Below are 19,116 nucleotides of genomic sequence, written 5' to 3'. Positions count from 1 at the left end.
GGCTGGATATTTGTATGTTTAATCAAACAAAGACTGAGGTCACTGGGCATACAGTAAAAGTTAGGACAATAATCCATAATTCATCTGCGCTTCCTCATTTTCTCATGTGGCAGATAATCTGTTGGTTTCAAGAAAACGCTGAGTCATGCACTTTTGGGAGGAAGTGGGCACATTACATCCAGCTCCTTCCCCTGCCCATCCACTTCTCCTGTTTTCAAGTCACATTCCTTTCTGCAAAGCAGCTGCGGCCAGCGACCGTCAATGGAAACACCGACTGAATACTGAACATGCAGGTTAATTAGAGCACTTTACTGAACATGGGCCAACTCTGCCCACACACACACCCACAAAAAGAAGCCTGCTGCTTCCTAAAAAGCTTTGAGATTTGAGGCTTGAGAGGAAAAGCTTTGGGCTGTTTGGTACCCTGCAAGGACGTACGATTGATGAAACGCTTTCATTTCATTACCTGGATCAAAAGTGATCCCCAGCTGGAAAAAAAAGAGACAGAAATTAAAGCGTAAAACTTTCAGGGATAGCTTTGCAGGCTATTTGCATCACTGCTGTTTGCAGAAAACAGCAATGACATAAAACGTAACTTCAGTAAAACATCCGACAGAGTTTATTGCCGTCAAATGCAGCAGTGCATATTCTGTCATTAGCCGTCTGTTTATACCACAGCAGAGAGAGAGAGGGTGGGGAGGCAGCAGGCAGTAATTTATTAATGCAGTCATCGGTACAACAGTCTTAAGTGAATTACTAGTCAGGAAATGATCATTATTTCTTATTTGTTTGGCTGGGAGAGGCTAGTCAATTTTGAATGTTTATAGTTTATATTGACCACTTTCGACATTAGAAAAATAAAAAAGTTCAGAGCAGTTTTGGGTTATTTTCCTTAATATTCTGAGGCACTGGGTTTGATTGAGTTTGTAAAACTGCCACCATCAATGGCTATTTACATTTCTTTATTTTTATTTATTTATTTATTTATTACTCTCTTACATTAAATGCAAATACGTTTTTGGGGAGTTTTGGTCAGTTAAAATGAACAAATTTACCATATTTTTTTCCTAAATACCTGCTAAGAGTTTCTTTTTAATTACTTTTTAGCTTTCTAAGATTTTTAAAAAGTCCTCAGTATTTGGTAAAATTCTTTCTTAAGCCGCATATCTTTGGCCAAATGTTTCTGGTTGTCTTTCCATCAGCTTTTCAAAATAGTTTGCTGGAATTTTGACCCATTTCCCCCAGACAGAACTAGTCTAACTCAACAAAGTCTGTAGGCCAACTTGCCAATTTTTCTGAAATTCAAATCAATCTTTGACTTCTCAGCTGATGTCTTGAGATTCCACATAAAGTTCTTTCTTCGTGATTCCATCCATTTTGTAAACTGTACCAGTCCCCTCTGGTTCACAGGTGACACATATGGCGCTGTCACCTTCCCAGATGTGGGAATGTTCTCAGGTTTGGAAGATCCCTTTTTTCCCTCCAAACATTACGTCTGTCATTACGGCCAAACCCTTTAATTTCTGTGTCAACAAACTCCTGGACGTTTGTGGAAATCAAGGCTTTGATTCTGAATTTACAAACTGTAGCGTAGCTTTTAAAAGTTACTTTCAAAGTTATGGCTTATTCCTCCCTGAGCCTGTTTTTGAACAGGTCCAATTTGACGGTGTCAAGTTTCTTGTCATCATCTTCTTGTTGCTTGGGTTTGATACAAAAACTTTGCTTAAATACACATTTATATCTGGAACCCAAAACTTACAAACTGCTTAAAAGCCTGATATCATCTTGATATCTTCTCAATTTAAAGAAAATGACAACATTTCTAAAAAGCAAAATCAACAACAAAACAAAACAAACAAAAAACCGATGTTCCATATTAAGTTAAATATAGGGGTGATTCTGATAACCCTAAATGCACAAAACAAGAGAAGATCCTTTTCTTTCAAGATGAATGCATCAAAACACTGACCATTAAAGAATATTTAGATTTTTTAAAAAACTGTCAAAACCACTGAACACAAAATTAATATTCAAATAAATTATTTTCCACAAACCTCTATAAACTCAAACATCCATTTGGATCACTAATTAGATTAACATCACCGATCTTTTATTTTTTTTCTTTTTGACACTAAAATGTTAACAGGCTTATTAAATAATGGATGACATTTTAGCCTGGAAGGTATAAAAGACAAATATTTATTTTCTGAATATAAATAAGTTCATGTTTTTCTCAAAGCTGATTTCATGCACTCTGGCCTATAGATCTGTCTTTTCTTGATGTTCATGGTACATAGACACACTTCCTAACAGACGTCAGTGAAATCCCTGCACCATAAGCTTCTGTGACCTTTCCTTTATGGAGGCGTCCAAGGATTAGTCAGCCAAATGGGACAAAGCCACAATCAATAACTGCGCTAAATCATCAACAGCAGTGAAGATCAGAGACACCTTACCTCCGTGGCTCCTTAAACACCACCATACCTCCAGAGGGACGTGCTTAGACAGGGTTTCAACTCGTCTAACAGTATGCAGAGTGCCACTGCAGCTGAAAGAGGCAGTAAAATGTGTCATCTCTATATGAGATAAGCCAGAGTGAGGAGAGGTTAATGCACTCTGTCCTAAACAGGTTGCAGAAGACGTGAAAAGTGGGAAAAATCATCTGTAGCAAAGTAAATCTTTTTTAATCTATTGGAGCGTGTTTCCACCTGCAGTTTTTTGCTTGTTCTTTGTGTCTGATCAGAATAAACGATGCTCCCACTGAGCTTTCCGTGCTTCCTTGCCTCATCTTTCTCAGTCTTGCAGCACACTCCCACTCTCGCTGTTTTCAAATCCCGCTTTTGATCATCCCTGCAGGCCTATAGTTCATACACACAGAAGAAAAATTACCCTCCAGAATATTTTAAATGCTGCTCAGAAAGTCCAATAGGGCATCATAAAATATTTATGTGGGGCAATGTTTGTTTTACAACCTTTATATTTTATGTTAATTTAGCATCGACCTCAAATTGATGGGTGTCGAACTGTTTCTGTGATCCTTGATCGCTCTGGTTTTTTTTTACATTTTTGCCTATGAAGTGTTTCATTTTGTTCCTAATTGACCTCTATATACAATAAATGTTACTTGACTTGACTACAGAACAATGGTAAGAAACCCGATTGTGTTCCTGCCAGCCTTCCGTTTGAAAAATATTGCTCTAATCTTTGAATGAAAAGACTTGCATGTATTAAACTAAAACTTGAGCTGGCCTTCATTTTCACTTTTTGTACAACTACAAACTTCTCAGCATCTTCAATAGATTTTATGTTTTAGACCTACACAAAGCAGGACATGACATGACCTCAAAATTAATGACCTTCCTCATAAACACTGAACAACTCTCTGGTTTCTGCACGGAAAAAGGCATCCCCATCGCATATTACTCCTAACAACATGGATGCTGTGTGCGGGGGAATTTCTGTTCATTTAGTAATGAGAGCAATAAGAACAAGAGGAAACTAACAAGAAGAGTGTGGAGTTGTTTTTGGAAAAGGAAGATGAGGAAAAACCGAGGGAAGGGGCATAATTGACGAAAACACAACAAATAGAGACCTAAACCAAAACACAAAAAAATCAAAAACAAAAGGGAATTAGCTTTTGTTGGATTTTAAAGGATTTAAAAGCACAGAAAATGATATAATATCAAGGTAATTTCAATCAAACTCATAGTCATAATTCAAGATGTAACATTTGTCAAGCTTTGGTGTATTTTCTAAAACAGACATAATTGTTTAACAGGACATCCGTTTCAGCATCACTACAATACATCCTCCAAACCAGTTGGTGGCGGTAATTCACCAACTGCATTTTTGTTAATAGCTACAAGAACAGAAAAAGAACTGTTTTTACTTTTCCTGTTCAGTTCTTCTGGTCTCACACAACCAGGGTGACTCTGTTGGATAAATCTAAGCAATGTCAGATGATAAGGTCGGTGCTTTTATCATTAAGCTCGCTTTTTAATGTGAATGTCAAATTTAAGCCGCCCTGTCATTGATGTAGCCCTTCAAGTGGTCGGTTAGCATTAGCTTCAAGCTATTTCAGTCAGAATAGCCTTTTCGTATTTGTTTTTGCGCAGTTGTACACTCGTGTAAAGTGCTTTAAAGTAAAGGGAACATATAGCAAATGCTACAATCACTATCAAGCTGTTGTAATAACAAAAAACATAACGTTTAGACGATGTTATTTCGTCACATTTTATCTGCTTAAATATCCCGAAGTTTGTTTATGGGATAAAGTTAGAGCTTAATATCCAGTTTGCAAATGGATGTAAATGTACTGAGCTCAAGCAGAATGAGTTGAATTGGTTCTGTAAACCCTGTTTTAAGAATCCCCTCTCTCACCCGTTTGTCTCTGTGTTTCTACGGCTGTGAATGTAGAATCCTCTGGGTCAGCTCAGGGACCTGGTGGAGCTGAAAGACCAGCTGGAGGACATCCAGAAACGAGTGGAAGATGAAATACAAGCTGGGATTCCTCCAGTAAGGCTCACGCTGGAACAAATGTGCAAATGTTCAGGTTCAGGTTAAGTGACTGACATCATTTCAGAGGCAAATGGTCTGTAAAAACTTTGATAGTAATATATTTGAGGGTGAAAGTGTTGTACACAAACACCTCTCACTTTCACTGGTTCATATATTGCTTCTATTGAGCTTGATTGTTATATATTTTTTTAATCAGTTTTATATTTTTTCAAGTTTTAGAATGTGTTTTAAAGATTGGACTTGGACATCATATTGTTTCTTTGTTTACTCCAGTCCTTCTACCAATTCACCATAACTGCTAATCAGATTTTGCACCAACTGTCTATCATTTCATCCCTACATGTTTATACCCAAAACAAAAAAGATACTTTTCTCTGTGTTGCGTATGAGTATTTTTATCTTTTATAAGGAATTGTTTTTGATAAGTATGGAGAATGGTGTAATTCTCAAGTTTCTTGCACAGTTAACTCTTCTAAAATATTACATATCAGGACCTCTGATCAGACAAAAATATTTTTAACCTTCCTGCTGGTATGTAATATTTATTGGAATTTCGTAGCATTTTTTTCACAGTAGGTTATCAGTAAATTATAGATAATTATTCATCAGCTGTCAAAGCAGCCTAAATGATGTAATTAATATGCAATTAAATTATTATTATGATTATTCTTTTGGTGCTCAATGGGTAGAAAACATCCAAAACTACAGAAGTAACAAAATGGCAAGGCTTAGAAATGACTAGCATCCAATCAATTTAATTTGATTACTAATATTTTTGTTATAAATTTAAACTTAAACTTTAAATTGGATCTTTCAGATTGCTTGTTACTGTTCAAATCAAGTTCAAATACGTGCAGTAACATTCAGCCTGCCATCTTCACTTTGAACTTCACTTGGAAACAATGTCTTAATCTTTGGTGTCTTTGGAAATGACGGCTGAATTGTGAACGCATGTTGCTGTAAATCAGCTGGAGAAACCACCAGTCTGATTCTTCTTGTCTTTTCCAGGGAGGCAGTCTGCTCGCTTCTCCGTTCTTGAAGGGTTTCCTGGCCGGTTACGTGGTTGCCAGGCTACGCTCTTCGGCGCTGATGGGTGTTGTAATAGGAACATGCACAGGGATATACGCGGCACAAAACTACGCTGTACCAAATATTGAAAACACCGTCAAGGAGTACATACAGAACCTGAAAGGACGACGTAAATGAGGAGAAAGTGGCAAAATAGGGAAAGTTTACAACATCAGAGTGGTGCTGGTACAGCTGTGATCTACTTTCTATGTAAAACTCAGTCCTAATTTGATAATTATATCAAATTATATATATATATATATATATATTTTGGAGGATCCCCAGTGATGGAAATGGAAACACATTGTGAAAATTTTACCAAACAAAAATGGGAAAACAAAAAAAATTGGTCCGTTTCAACATAAAATAATGCTCATAATCACAATTGCTCTGTGTCCCAACAGCCATAAAAAAAAATAAGTAGCAGAATATTTAGTTTAAAGCATATTTGTGAATATGTAATCTGAGTTTATGGGAAAACTCAAAAGTTGGGTATTTTATAAAGCTAAATAAGAATGAGCAAAATAAAATGTGTGCACCTGCACAAGAGCAAAGAGCGGCAGAGTATGTTTGGTAGACATGTTCTAATTACAGACGCACTAATCGGTCAGTCAGAGATCAGAGTCAACACATCACCTCTGATTGCTCGTCATGTGAAACGCTGAAAATATCTGATAATATTTCCCTAATTTATTCAATTAATCATGATTAACAAAGGCCAGCATCTCCGGTCTACAATGAACCAAAATAATGTCATTTTTTTAGTTTAATAAAAATCATGTAAAACTTCAAGACATATACTTCCATTCATAACTTTATGCTGGATTTAAACTACTCGCCTGTGTAAAAAGAACCGAGATCACATGTTTTTTTTTCCTCTTTTGTGTTTAAGACTTTAGAAAATAAAATGGAAATCGGCCCAGATGTTAAAGAAAACTGGAAATATGTGTTGGCCAGGAAAAGCTTGATCATTGCATTTTTAATGTTAAAATAATGCTGTGGTATTGCTCACCACCAATTATGAGTTTTCTTTTAACATCTCATGCCCTCAGTCGATCAGAAATTACCTGCAGGCGCCTTAATCAATGTACTTTGTTTTTGTTTGTTTTTTCTTTTTTCTGTGTAAAAAAGCCTCAGCCCGTTACATCCCAACTGTTTTTTTCTTTTATCATTATTATTTGCAGGTGATGGAACATTTATGGTATAAAGTGACTTGCCTACATCACTTTCCTTTTTTGGTTACAGAATTCATGTGACTATTGTTTTTGTTGAATGTTTAAAATTACTTTCCTGTTTTACAAGTTGGACACATTTTTGCCCCCCTGAATGCGTCCAACTCTCCCGTCTCCGCTTGTCAGCAATCCGTATGCAGAGTTTGAAGTGTGCACAAAAGCTAAAAATACATCTAAAGTATATGTAGTGTTATTGCCCGTGAGAATATCGGTGGAAATTTGTTGTATGTGTAAGAGTGCCTCATCTGGTTTGGACTTGACCTTATCTCATCTCATGCCATGTGTGCAATAGCCTTTTCCTCTCAGATCTGGCTGCCTGTTTCATGCTGGAAACCAGTTGATTCCTTTTATTTTTGCACTTCTTTTAGAGATTTTAACTTGTTACATTATTTTTGACAAAGCTATATTTACCATATGATGTGTCAAAGGCCTGTTTCTTAGATATGTAACATATTTGAAAATTTCACTTTGTTTTTTGCATGTGTGCACTTTATCTTAAAAAGCTCCCTGCTGGTTGGCTGCAAGATTATTGAAGCTATTCAAATCCTGCACTAAGTCTTTTATATCTATTAGAGAGCAAATTAAACGACAGATCACTTTGGAGATATTCTAACGTCAAAAGTTTGAATTGTGATTAATTTGAAGATATGTTTTAAAAAATGTAGGAATAGGTTGTAAATATCACATTTTTCCCATCTGCATTTCAAAAACGTCTATTCTGCTCATCCTTTAACTCGGTAAAAGTTTTATCTTCAACAAAGCGACGACTGTAAAGCAGCATGGGGATTTTTCACGTCACTGATAGTTTGCATTGCGATGTAAAGGGGCACATCTGTCGTGAAAATCAAGCCATGACTGAAAATCTGATTTGAAATTGTTTTTGGTTGTGTAATTGTGTTAAATTGTTTTAAAGTTGCCTTTGAAGGTAAAGTAGGAAATCATTCATACTGCGTGATATCTGGAACAGAAGAGTGAAGATGTGCCTATTGACAATCATTTTGTTTCCCTTATATTGCTGTGCGTGGTTTGGTGTTTTAAGTTTTCTGTTTTGCTTTTAGGAGTATTCTCCTGGAATTGTTATTTTGCGCCGCTTCATTATTCTTTAACTTGCTTTATTTTATTTTTTGTTGCTTTCATTCCTGCCTGCACAACTCAAACTCCACAGATTGAAATTCCACTGAGATGTCATTGAGAAAAAAAATCTCATCAAAACTGTAACAGATTTATTTCAGTTGTTCAAATAAATGAAAAATAATGAGAACTGTGTTTGTTTTATAAATTGTTTTTAAAATACAAATCAATACATGTGTTTCTCCTAATTTTTGACATCCAAAGACCAAATATCTATTTATTAATTTTTTTTTCGTTGTTACAGAATCAGAATAAAAGAAAAAATTAGCTATCCATGAGATGCACATGAGAGAAATATATCAGCTTACACATTAAAATGACCTAGTCGCTTTATTGCTTGCACATAAGTTGCAGGAAAGTAGGAAACATGAAAGAAATCCAATTAACAATTATAAAATCAGCAACTCTGAACACCACCACCAAACTATCTTTATTTAAATCGTTGGGAAAAAAGCTGGCAAAGCTGGAAGATGTCATTAGAAATTGAACTTATGTCAGTTTCTGTTCATTAGGAAGAGATTCAGGCATCCTCTGTGTCCTAAAAAACAAGAATACAATTTTATGTGACCACACCTTTACAATACAGGGTAGATTTTTTTTTTAAAAAGTTACATGTATTCTGTTAGTTGGACTTGCTTATAAACTACAGTCAACCAAAAATAGAAAATTGAGTAACATAAAGCACAAGTAATTGTAAGGATTGGTTAAAGATAGATTTTTTTTTTTTCAAATAATTCAGATCATTAAACAAATTTTATCAGCAAAGATTGACTTAGTAAGACAAAAATTCAGTTTTTAAATGATTATGTCGTTCACTGAGGGGGAAAAATTGATCCAAACCAACCTGGCTGCAGATAAAAGAGTAACTGCCACCTTGCTAAATGATAAATCAAATGTAATTAAATCCTTTTTTAGAAGTTGGTTTCATTTCACTGCCACACCCAGACCTGATTACAATCAGCATAATCAACAAATCACTTAAACAGAACCTGTGTGACAACGTGAAGTAAGCTAAAATGTCTCAAATAAAGTCGATTCTAAAAAGAGTCACAAACAGATGAACACAGTCATTGAAGTCTATCTGTAAGAAAAAGGTCACAGGAAACAGTTGAACTAGTCAAACTAAAGAGCCACACATATTGCTCTCTAGTAGAAAGTCATGAAGGATACCTAGCTATAAGTGACTTTAAGCTCAAACTAAGCTAACTAGGAAAGTTATCTGAATGAAACTAAATTAAAACAATCCTGCAAAAATCCCTCCACTCACTAGTTACCACAAAAGCTTATTTGTAGCTGTTGTCACCAAAGACAGAACAACCAGTTTAGGAATCAGCAGTTGCATCTCCGTGTGCTGGGTTGGTTTGGATCAAGCATTTTTCCCTTAATAGAAGAAATCATCTTTTGAAAACATTTTTGTATTTGCTCAGGAAAACTGAGCGCAACATTAAAATTTGTTTGAAGTTCTGAAACACATAATCTCAGTCAGAACAGCAGGTTAGGGTTCAAATAGCTTTTAGCAGAATATTATTGTTATAAACAAAATTGTTTACTCACCAATTTCTGGTTGAGAGTCATCAGGTTTCCTACAAAAACGAACATTTAAATGTCAGTAACCTCTTATTTTTTGTCAGGACACTAAAATAATATATATAAAAAAAGATTAATACTATTTATCATATTAAAAATACTTTAAAAAAATAATCTATAAAGTTTTTTTTATATATAAAACAAATTGGATCAAAACAGTTCTTTTCAATTGATAAAATAAAACAAAATGCAGTCATTTCCAATATTTATTTTACAAAATCTGATGGCCACACCATCTCACCAGAAAAGGCAGATCTGATGCAGCTCTTGTCTCCGGGAATCGGTTGCCCGTCGGCCGGGCTCACACACCAGCACTGACCCTGGAAGCACTGCTGGGGCTCGTACAGACCCAGCTTGTCGCACCTGGGGAAGAAGCCAGGCATCGGGGCTGGATTCACACCAGCAGCCTCCAGCTGGCACTGGGTGGTGGGAGTGGCTGGAAGAAAAGGCATTTAAAATTTGTCACCGCACCTGTTTGTTTGTTATGTAGACAAGATTACACCATGAATTCTGTTGAAAGTAGGTGATTTAAGCAGAAACATACTGGTTTTTTTAGTTCCGCTTGACTCCTCCTGCAGCGCAAAAAGAATAAAAAAATAAATAAGAGACGACTTGGTTTGACAAAAATAAAAGACAACATTTACTTCAAGAATACATCTTAAAATGCTAATTCTACATGAGGGAGGGAATTAGGGAAGAGGACTAAAATCATCTTTTACCTCCATGGTGGTGTCCATCATCTCCATTGCAGGGCTCATGGGGATGTGCAGCCTCACAGGCACCGAAGCTGCAGACGAAAAGACAAGCAACATGTGAGACAGAGAGAATTTGTCCTCTACAGAGGCCTGCTCATAAACTCCTAGTGTTTTGTTGTAATAATGTTCAGTGCGTAGAGGCGCTTGAGGACAAACCATTATTGTTTTCTAACTATATTAACCTAAGAGGCTCATTAAAACACGCCGATAACCTGCCTGACTGCAGCGGTGGTCAGATGTTTCCAGTGGAACAACAAGCTGTGTCTGAGCTCCAACCACTTAATTCTGAAGTTGAAAAATTTGGAAGAAGTTTCCCACCAGGATACTAAGCATGATTCTGCCACCACCATGCATAAAAACAAAACAAAGCTTGAAAAACCTTCTTAGAAAGTCAAGCCTTTACTCTTTCAAACACTCTTCTTTTCATTATGGCAAATTTAAGTAAAATTTGAAGGTGTCCACACCGTCTTGTTCAGTACGCTCTCAGTCTGTTGATTGAACACCCGTTTTTTTTATTGACAGTTCATAATAGGCTTGAATCTTGTGTTTTGTTTTGTTTTTCTTGTTTGTTCTTGAACGTTATTATCAATTTCCCTTTATGTGAGGATGACAGCTCAGGTGAGATACTTGTAACTTTGAGACAACAGAACAATGATCCCAAACACATATTAAAACTGATTTTCCTGGATTTTATCAAGGCCTGCCGCTCCTAAAATATGTAACTGTACTTTTTTTTTTATGTGTTGTGATCAGACATTGTTTACTTGTTACACAAAACTTAAATAGATTATAGAAGAAGTAGGTTACTTTTGTTACTATTGGCTTTTCTGGATAAAACCTTGAGGATTTCTTTACGCAGCGTGTCTTGATAATGCTTTATTAGCTATATGTTGGTGCTGCATGTAAAATTAAATTAACACAACTCAAACCAAATTTACCACAGCAAAGTTCGATTTTTTGGAACCCAAAAATTGCTGGCTGTAATTGACATTATTTGCTCTTTATGGCACCACAGGCTCTGATTGCAGAAGCTGTTGCTGTGCTGCTGCTGCTGATGGGGAAACAAAACTACGTTTTCCAACAAAGAACATTTGAAAACTTTAAACAGAAAAAAACCCTGCCTATACTTTGCTTTGAATAGGGAACTTTTTATAAGTCATTGTGTACTTTTATTTTTCTAAGAGGTTAGGTTAGCGATAACCAGGTGCTGAAAGTAAAAGGAATGAATGTACTAAAATAATTTATTCCATCCTTTATGTTCTCAGCTGTGACTAATGTTAAAAAAAAACAACATAAAATTACTAATACTGTTGACAATCCATTATACGTTCACAGCAAAGAGAGAAAAAAAAGTCTAGATTACAATACACTGCTCCTAATGTGAACTGAACGTTGCTTCCTCACCAGATCCTCCATTGGTCATCTGCACGTTCATTCTGTTGTTCTGCTCCTGCAGATCCCTGATGTCGCTCTTCTGGTTGACCAGGAAGTAGGCGATCGCTGCCTGACCCATAATCAGCACGCAGGCCAACAAGGTGAGTCCTGCCACCGTGTAGGCCCGGGTGGACCGCTGGCTGAAAAGAGACACAAGGAGGAGAGAAAAAACATTTTTTTGTTATTGTTATTAATTAAAAGAAGGTAAAAAAAAAACCCTGTAATTCTGGAGTCACAGTTAATAAATAAAAACCAGATGTCTTTTTTTCTTTTTTTTTCATAAAATGTTCTCTGAAAGAGGAACTTAGCTCAGGGTATTCACCACATACACCCACAGATGACATCAGTTGTTGCTAACTAGATACGTAAAAGAAAGTTTGGGAATTTTTTTTTCTTTTTTTTAAAATCAACAATAGCTGCTGGACATTCCGATGACTTTTAAAAAATATATTTCCTCTGAGCGTCCTAATACATTTTAGAATTATACTGCAATCCAGAATCACAGAGACTAAAACATTACACTTTCTTGGATTTCAAAAGCACCCTAAAGTAATATTTGTTCATACAAAATTTTCTATGACTTTTACAGACTTGGGCAGAGTAAGAACCTTCATAATGGACCATAAAATGTGTAATTTCAAATGTGAGTTCATCTGCTATCAGTAAATGTAGAGGTTTTTTTTTTTTATCTAGTTCAGTTCCAATATTACATCCTACTTTCAAACGTTACTTTTAACTGCACGATGGAAATAAATTTAATAGGTTATCCAATGACTCTGCTTATTGTCACCATTTTAAAATGTCCAAGGGATTCAATATAAGAAATCAATAAACAGCAAAGCAGTGATTTACAGAAGTAAGTTGTTCCTCGCATTACTTAGAATAAAACATTAGCTGGAGCATAAACTATATCCAAACTGCCTTGTTTCAATAATTGAACGCAATATTTTACAACGATGTAGAACAAAACCGATCTTTTTGATCCCAAAAGGAGGAGGATTTTAAATAACAAAGCATAAAATAAAAACCTCACACCAACAGCAATGTTATATAAAAATACAGACCCCTGATCATTACTAAAAAACAAAACATAAATTCATGCATTTTGATGATGGAAAAACATAAAACACTCCCTCCTTACCCCTGAGCTGGTGGGCCCACATTGACGACTGTTTCTCCAAGAAGAGGTTGGCTTGGGATCTCTGGGTCAGACATTCTTCACTCAAACACAACACCTGGAAACACAAACGTCTGGTCAGGACACTGATGCTGCTTTCTCTGTCAGGAAGTGAAGAGAAGGTGAACGAGGTTGTTTACCTTCTGTTAGAACAGGATGGAGGTTGTTTCGCAGTAATGACTGAAGTCTCTGAGATTTTACCCTTTTCACTGATCTGAGGCAGACGGAACTGAAAGTGATTGGAAGGAAAACCCAGGCACGCTCTCTAGACAGCCTTGTCCTGCTACGGCTGGATGGTTTTTTTCTCGTCTTGATTTTGTGGTTGGCTGCTCACTCTGACTCATCATCTGTTACCAAGAAAAGCAGAGAGACTTCGGCTTGAATAGACTTGTTGAAATCCCCGTTACAAATATGCAAGTCTCTTTACATATTTCCTAACAATAGCAATATCTGTCAGCAAACAACATGTTAAGTTTATAAAAATATATACTTTTCTGAATAAAATTGTTTACATAATCCTACATTAAGGATTTGAAATGATTTTTAAAATGTTTTATTTTATTTTGATTGCAGTTGAATCTTTGTGATTAAAACTTTCATTTTGTGACATCAGCTTCATACTTAAGGTAACTTTCAGTTTTTTCTGGAATAAACATGTCAAATGTCACAATTATTATGGATAATTGGCATAGTTTCTAAATTTCCCAATCTGCAGCCAGTCATACTGTATATTCAACATATGTTGAATCTGGAGTTCAGTCATTAGAAATTTGCATAAGGATGATGCAATAGAATAGAATAGAATAGAATAGAATAGAATAGAATAGAATAGAATAGAAAAAATCAAAAGAAAAGGTCTTATCTGAATAAGGGATTTGTTTTTTTTACAAATCACGGGCAGCTTTACAATGCTATCAGTGTCTATGTTTGTTTTAAAGAGGAAGGAACAAGAAGTAACAGGGAATTATAAAGTTTTAATGATTTATTCAGAACAGTAAAAAAACAGCTCTTCATCTATTTTTCCTTTGGTTTCTTGTTGTTGGATTTTCCAAACATTTACAAAGAGTTTTATAGCTGATAGAAACAAATCCATGTTTCTTTTAAAATTGATTGAGATCACATTGGCAGCCTGTGTCTATACTTTTACTGATAAATTAATCAATTCTTTGATACATATGTCATGTTGGGTGTGATGTTGGCTGGTTGGACATTTGTTAAATGAGATGACCTGGTTTATGAATAAGTGGATACACATTTGAGAATCGTAATAATCATAATAATTTAATTTTATACAAGATAAAACTACTCTGAGATAGTCTGAGATATCAGGCTCTGGCGTTAGTAACCTCAAATTCTCCCAACTTCTTTCATAGCCTTGTTGTTGATGCTTGTGGTTGCTTTGAATTTCTTTTGTATTTCTAGTTTTTCTTCCTGATTTTGACTTCCCTTCACTGTTGTAGCTTCAGAGAAGTTTCTCTTAATAGAGGCATTCAGTTGCATCATCCACCTGAATTCAGATTTCAGCCTGCAGTTTGGTTCTCAGTCTTCAGAGGTGAAAAGAAATTGTAAATGGATTCACGTTAGGAAAATAGCTGAACTGGATAAAAAGCTATAAATATTGAGACAGAAAATAGTCAGCAAATTTGGTCTTAAATAACGGGAAATTCTCCAGGTCTCAAAATGCTAGTAGTTACACTTTCCAGATTTTTTGTTAGAATTTCACAACGTTAGAGGCTTAACCCCTTTGAGCATTCTCACACAAGTCTTGAATCATTCTTGACAAATGTTTATGTTGACATTTATTTTCAAAATGTGTAACTTCTTAGTAGTTTTTTTTATAATGTAACATAGACATCTCCTTGCCATGTACATTGCAAGCTACAAAAGTAAAAGTAAAAGTACTTTCACAGACATCTTAGCCCAAGTCCCATTTCGAACAGTATTTTCTTTAAACGCAGGTCAAATTATTGCTCTTTAAAGATTATTGATCTCTTCCCCCTCTAAGTTAGGTTGACCTTATCTTTTCCTCCTTTGATAAGAACATGTGCTTGTCTCAGTCCTTGATTCAAACACTGCTCCAACCAGAAAGGTAACTGCAGCTATTTCCTTCTGAAGAGCTAAAACTAACAGGTTTTGAAGAATAAAAAATGTCCCTTTTGATATTGTTATGATAATATGGATTCAACGAGACTTGTCTGGAAAACACTACTCCAATTCTATGATTTCAAAACATACATTATTAAGTCAGTCAGAGTTTCTACAGTTAATTAATTACCATTTATGAGGCTTATCGCTTTTGTAGTGCTAATGACATTCACCTTGTTTAAGCTTTGTCTATTTATTTGCTACAAAATCATATTGTTTTTTTAACCACTAGCCATTGTGTAATTGTGCTTACATCACAGACTTCATATTTTAACAGTGGACTTTCGAGCTACTGTATATGTTGGCATGAAGTGTTTGTATAATAAGGCAAAAGACTAAAATAAATAAATAAATAAATAAATATTTAGAAAATATGATCATAACTGGCTAACCATTGTATTTTTTGCTCCCAGAAACCTATTACAATTTATTTACAATTTTGTTTTAGATTCGGAGGTATGCCTCTGAAATAAAGGTAAACAAATGAACAGTTTACCTGTATTTTTTCTTTATTTTTTTAAATGTATGGACGATTGAATGCAGTTCTCAGTGGTTCACGCACTACCAGACGGTAGGGGGCGGTAACTAACTCAAAGACGGAAGCCTTCGCGTGTTGTGATTGGTTGAAACTCTACTGTTGCAGGAAACTGCTGTTCAGCTTTAGACATTTTTTTGTGAGACAGCTGAAAATAAACTAAGCATATTCCGCGTTACAAAGGTATATTTATTAACTCATGCTTTGTACAACGCGCAGAAACCGCGAAAGACATGAACATGTCGTTTACAAACGCGCCTTTCACCGTTAGCATAAACTTGTAGCGGCAAATTTGAAAAGCTTTACAAGCTCAACTTTATTTGTTTGAGCTAGCCGGCTGCTCCGAGCTCACATTTGTCTCAGAAATTGTAACTTTGAAGGTTTAGTTAGAAAATATTATTTGTCCTCGTTCTCCTCTTCTAATAAAATACAAGAAAACGACAACAAGTTAACAACAGCGAAAACGAAGGCACTGGCAGTAATATTTGCTAAGAAAAAACGAGTTAATGTAACGTTTTAATGGTTGCAGGTTTTATGTAACGTGGCCTAACCTTTTGCCTTTTTCCACAGATGATGCGAAGACCCAGAGCAACAACCGCCAAAGCTGTAATTTACAACGAAAATGAAAATACAGATTCCGACCAGTGAGTTATGTTTACTTATTTATATCAATAAGTCTATTCTTTTTAATGGTTAGTTTATACAAAGTAGCTTCGTGGACATGTTCAAAGTGACTAGAAGATTTGAAATGACCTCATATTGTGATAATAATTTACCTGCATTTAAGATTGTTCTCTCTGAGATTAATCTTTATGCAAGGCTTTACAGTTCCTAGTAAACACATTTGTACAAATAAACATTTAAAGTTCCAATGTATATTTATTGTAATAGGCATACAGAAATAAAAATTATATGGCCTTCAAAATGTTTCACAAGTAGAAAACTGAAAACTACATATGTTCTCCACCCCGTTTATTCTGTAATCACTAAAGAAAATCCAGTGTGGCCAGTTGTTTTCCAAAATTACCAAACCAAATTGACACCAGTGTATCATTTTTCTTTATGTTGCTGGCAGCTTTATGTTGGTCTAGCACTAAAAATGCTGCCAAAACACATTTAAGTTTATGTTTGTAATGGGAAATGTCAGAGTGTTGCATAATTTTACAAATTTCCATCCTTTTCTCTGTTTCTGATGTTGAACTTTTATTCTTGCCTTATGATTAGGTCTTTTACTCAGGTGGTGAGTAGTGATGAAGAGATGGACGAGTGGAATCCATCGGGGTCGACAAAAGCTACCAGCAAAGCTGCCAGAGCACCTACAGATGGAGGGATGAAAGCGGCGCCCAAGAGGACCGCAAAACCAAAACAGCCTAAAGTTCCCAAACAACCTAAGGTCCCTAAACCAAGGGCACCCCGCAAACATGCAGCAGAACAAGAAGATACTGCCTTGTCTGTTTCTGGTGGAAAAAAGAGAAAGAAGTCCAATGGTGATGATTTAGGAGAAAATGAAAGGAAAACACAGACTGGTTGCCCTGAAAAACAGAAGACTGAAAAGAGAGGCAATAGTGTCAGAATGAAGGAAGAGGTAATTATAACAGCTACCTCAGCAAGAATAAGCATGAATGACATAGGCATATACAGCAATTCTTGGTGTTCAAAGACATTAGTAATAGCAAAACACAACTTTGGTGATGATAAAAATACAGATTTGATCCAAGTTAGATCAAATCTAACTTGACTATTTTCTGTCTTCTTATTGTCAGTTTCTGGTAATATTTTTATTTCTGTTTTTTGGTTTTTAGAGGATCTCATTTATTGTGTCGGACGCCCATCGGACAGACGAAGGGACGTCACAGTCTGGGCTCCAAGTAAAGAAGGAGGAAGCGCCGGAGGACGATTTCACTTTTGATGAGCCAAGCCTAAAAAAACAGAAGACCAGCGAGACGAGCCAGAGACAGCGACCCACCTTCCCAGAGTCCGGAGCACACTCTCTGAGGAATGAACTCAACATGAACTGGGACCTGAATGAGGTGGAGAGGACATGACTTACCCTTGAATTCTTGGATAATTTGTCTTTTAACTTTTTTAGAAAAGTTCAACATCTCTATACTATGTTCTTCCACTTTTTGCAGTACATTGTAACCTGACAGAAAAGTAATTCTTACAACCCATTCAATAATTAGCAAAGACTAAACAACTACGTGAAAATGCATGCATGAAAATGTATCTGCATTTTACCATTGCATGTATAAATTTTCTACTGTTTCTGTTGTTTTCCTCAGCTTATCTCTATACTGACATGTGTGGAGCGGTGGGTGTGTGGAAACATCATCAAGCTGCTACGCGAGGAAAACACTGTTCCCTTCATGGTGCGCTACCGGAAAGAGATGATCAACCACATGGACGCAGATGCAGTTCGAGACGTCCAGATGGTTTATGAGGAGTTATGGTAGGTATTGTACATAAAATAAATATAATCTGTTAAACCCCCAGGACGTACTAGAAATCTGATAAATATCAGCTGGCTGTATAAAATCACACATTTAGGTGTGAAAAGCTACATTGTGGAGCATTTTTGAGCTGATGTATCAGCTATTGGCCACTAGATGGCGGTAGTGGTTCATCTTTGAGGCCCAAAACGTCTGCATGTCTGTGTTGATGTTAAGCTGTCCTTTTTGTTTTCCTTGGTTAAGACAGATTTCTTATTTGATTTCTTCAAATGCTTAGTTCTCTTGCTAAGAAGACCCAGTCTGTGGTTCAGACCCTGAAGAAGGATGGTGTTCTGACACCTGAGTTGGAGGAAAGCCTTAGGAGCTGCCGATCAGCTGATGACCTGGATCATGTGGTCAGATTTTTATTCAGTGATAACCTATCTACATTGACTTGAAGATCTCATTTTGTTCACACCTGAGTGACTGCTTGCCTGGATGAGAGTAAATAAATTGTACAACTCCTGGCAAAAAATATGGAGATTTTTTAAAAATTGTAGCAAAAAGACTGGAAGACAAATAGGATTTTTTTTAGTAAAAAACTAAACCATCTGTTTAAAAAAATCACCTAAAACTAAAGAACATTGTTATAGCTATTATATTTTGTTATTTGATATGTGGTGTGATGCTGATTTGAAAATAATACAGTTTTCTATGTAATCAATAAGACCAGGCCAAAAATAAAATAGTAATAAAAAAAAAAAAAATATGGGTTTCACAGGTTATCTCTCCTCAGGTTTAAACAGTAATTTTATTTCCATAATACTGTTACATTGAGTTGTATTTGACTTCTTTGGGTTATCTTTAAATTTATTTAAACAATTTATATCAGACATGTCCATTTAGAGCAGTGAGAGTATATTCATTTGGTCTAAAAACTCATTTATGTGCAGAGTTTCAATCCGTTTTCTTTGGAGAATATAAGGCTCTGTTCACAGCTAGTACTAAATAATGCTTCACATAAAATCGGACTAAGTGAAGCCAGATGAATATCACCTGGCATTTCAATCCATCCTGTGTTAACAGATATAATTTACCTACTTCA

General features: G+C 35.8%; 3 protein-coding genes across 3 annotated transcripts in view; 2 read left to right on the top strand and 1 right to left on the bottom strand.

Annotated features, from left to right (window-relative positions):
• The first annotated feature begins 3,852 nt into the window (after positions 1-3,852).
• LOC116713297 (SLC35A4 upstream open reading frame protein-like) lies at positions 3,853-8,395 on the top strand. Its single transcript, XM_032553410.1, has 3 exons — positions 3,853-3,967; positions 4,417-4,515; positions 5,527-8,395. The coding sequence occupies exons 1-3, from the start codon at positions 3,953-3,955 to the stop codon at positions 5,722-5,724; spliced, it is 312 nt and encodes a 103-aa protein (XP_032409301.1). The 5' UTR covers positions 3,853-3,952; the 3' UTR covers positions 5,725-8,395.
• LOC116713296 (insulin-like growth factor-binding protein 2) lies at positions 8,254-13,202 on the bottom strand. Its single transcript, XM_032553409.1, has 8 exons — positions 13,043-13,202; positions 12,867-12,960; positions 11,696-11,865; positions 10,256-10,323; positions 10,081-10,108; positions 9,778-9,972; positions 9,504-9,532; positions 8,254-8,487 (listed from the first exon to the last, which is right to left on the bottom strand). The coding sequence occupies exons 2-8, from the start codon at positions 12,938-12,940 to the stop codon at positions 8,470-8,472; spliced, it is 582 nt and encodes a 193-aa protein (XP_032409300.1). The 5' UTR covers positions 12,941-12,960; positions 13,043-13,202; the 3' UTR covers positions 8,254-8,469.
• A 2,468-nt stretch (positions 13,203-15,670) lies between these two features.
• The window catches only part of srbd1 (S1 RNA binding domain 1), a 55,344-nt gene continuing 51,898 nt past the window's right edge, over positions 15,671-19,116 (top strand). Inside the window, exons 1-6 of the mRNA XM_032554006.1 lie at positions 15,671-15,765; positions 16,153-16,226; positions 16,807-17,167; positions 17,385-17,612; positions 17,865-18,031; positions 18,310-18,427. Coding sequence (XP_032409897.1) covers positions 16,153-16,226; positions 16,807-17,167; positions 17,385-17,612; positions 17,865-18,031; positions 18,310-18,427 — 948 coding nt within the window. The 5' untranslated portion in view covers positions 15,671-15,765. The remainder of the gene's footprint in view (positions 15,766-16,152; positions 16,227-16,806; positions 17,168-17,384; positions 17,613-17,864; positions 18,032-18,309; positions 18,428-19,116) is intronic.

This window comes from Xiphophorus hellerii, chromosome 22, assembly GCF_003331165.1.
Source record: "Xiphophorus hellerii strain 12219 chromosome 22, Xiphophorus_hellerii-4.1, whole genome shotgun sequence".
Lineage (NCBI taxonomy): Eukaryota > Metazoa > Chordata > Actinopteri > Cyprinodontiformes > Poeciliidae > Xiphophorus > Xiphophorus hellerii.
This window is presented reverse-complemented; position numbering and strand designations above follow the sequence as displayed.

What these genes read in the sequence shown, in the direction of transcription:
- LOC116713297 (XM_032553410.1), top strand. An exon ending in TACAAGCTGGGATTCCTCCA is followed by an intron (nt 4,516 to 5,526) that starts GTAAGGCTCACG and finishes TGTCTTTTCCAG; the next exon opens with GGAGGCAGTCTGCTCGCTTC.
- LOC116713296 (XM_032553409.1), bottom strand. Translation starts at nt 12,940, where the DNA reads ATGTCTGACCCAGAGATCCCAAGCCAACCTCTTCTTGGAGAAACAGTC. An exon ending in GATGACCAATGGAGGATCTG is followed by an intron (nt 10,324 to 11,695) that starts GTGAGGAAGCAA and finishes TTTCGTCTGCAG; the next exon opens with CTTCGGTGCCTGTGAGGCTG. An exon ending in CATCAGATCTGCCTTTTCTG is followed by an intron (nt 9,533 to 9,777) that starts GTGAGATGGTGT and finishes TCGTTTTTGTAG; the next exon opens with GAAACCTGATGACTCTCAAC.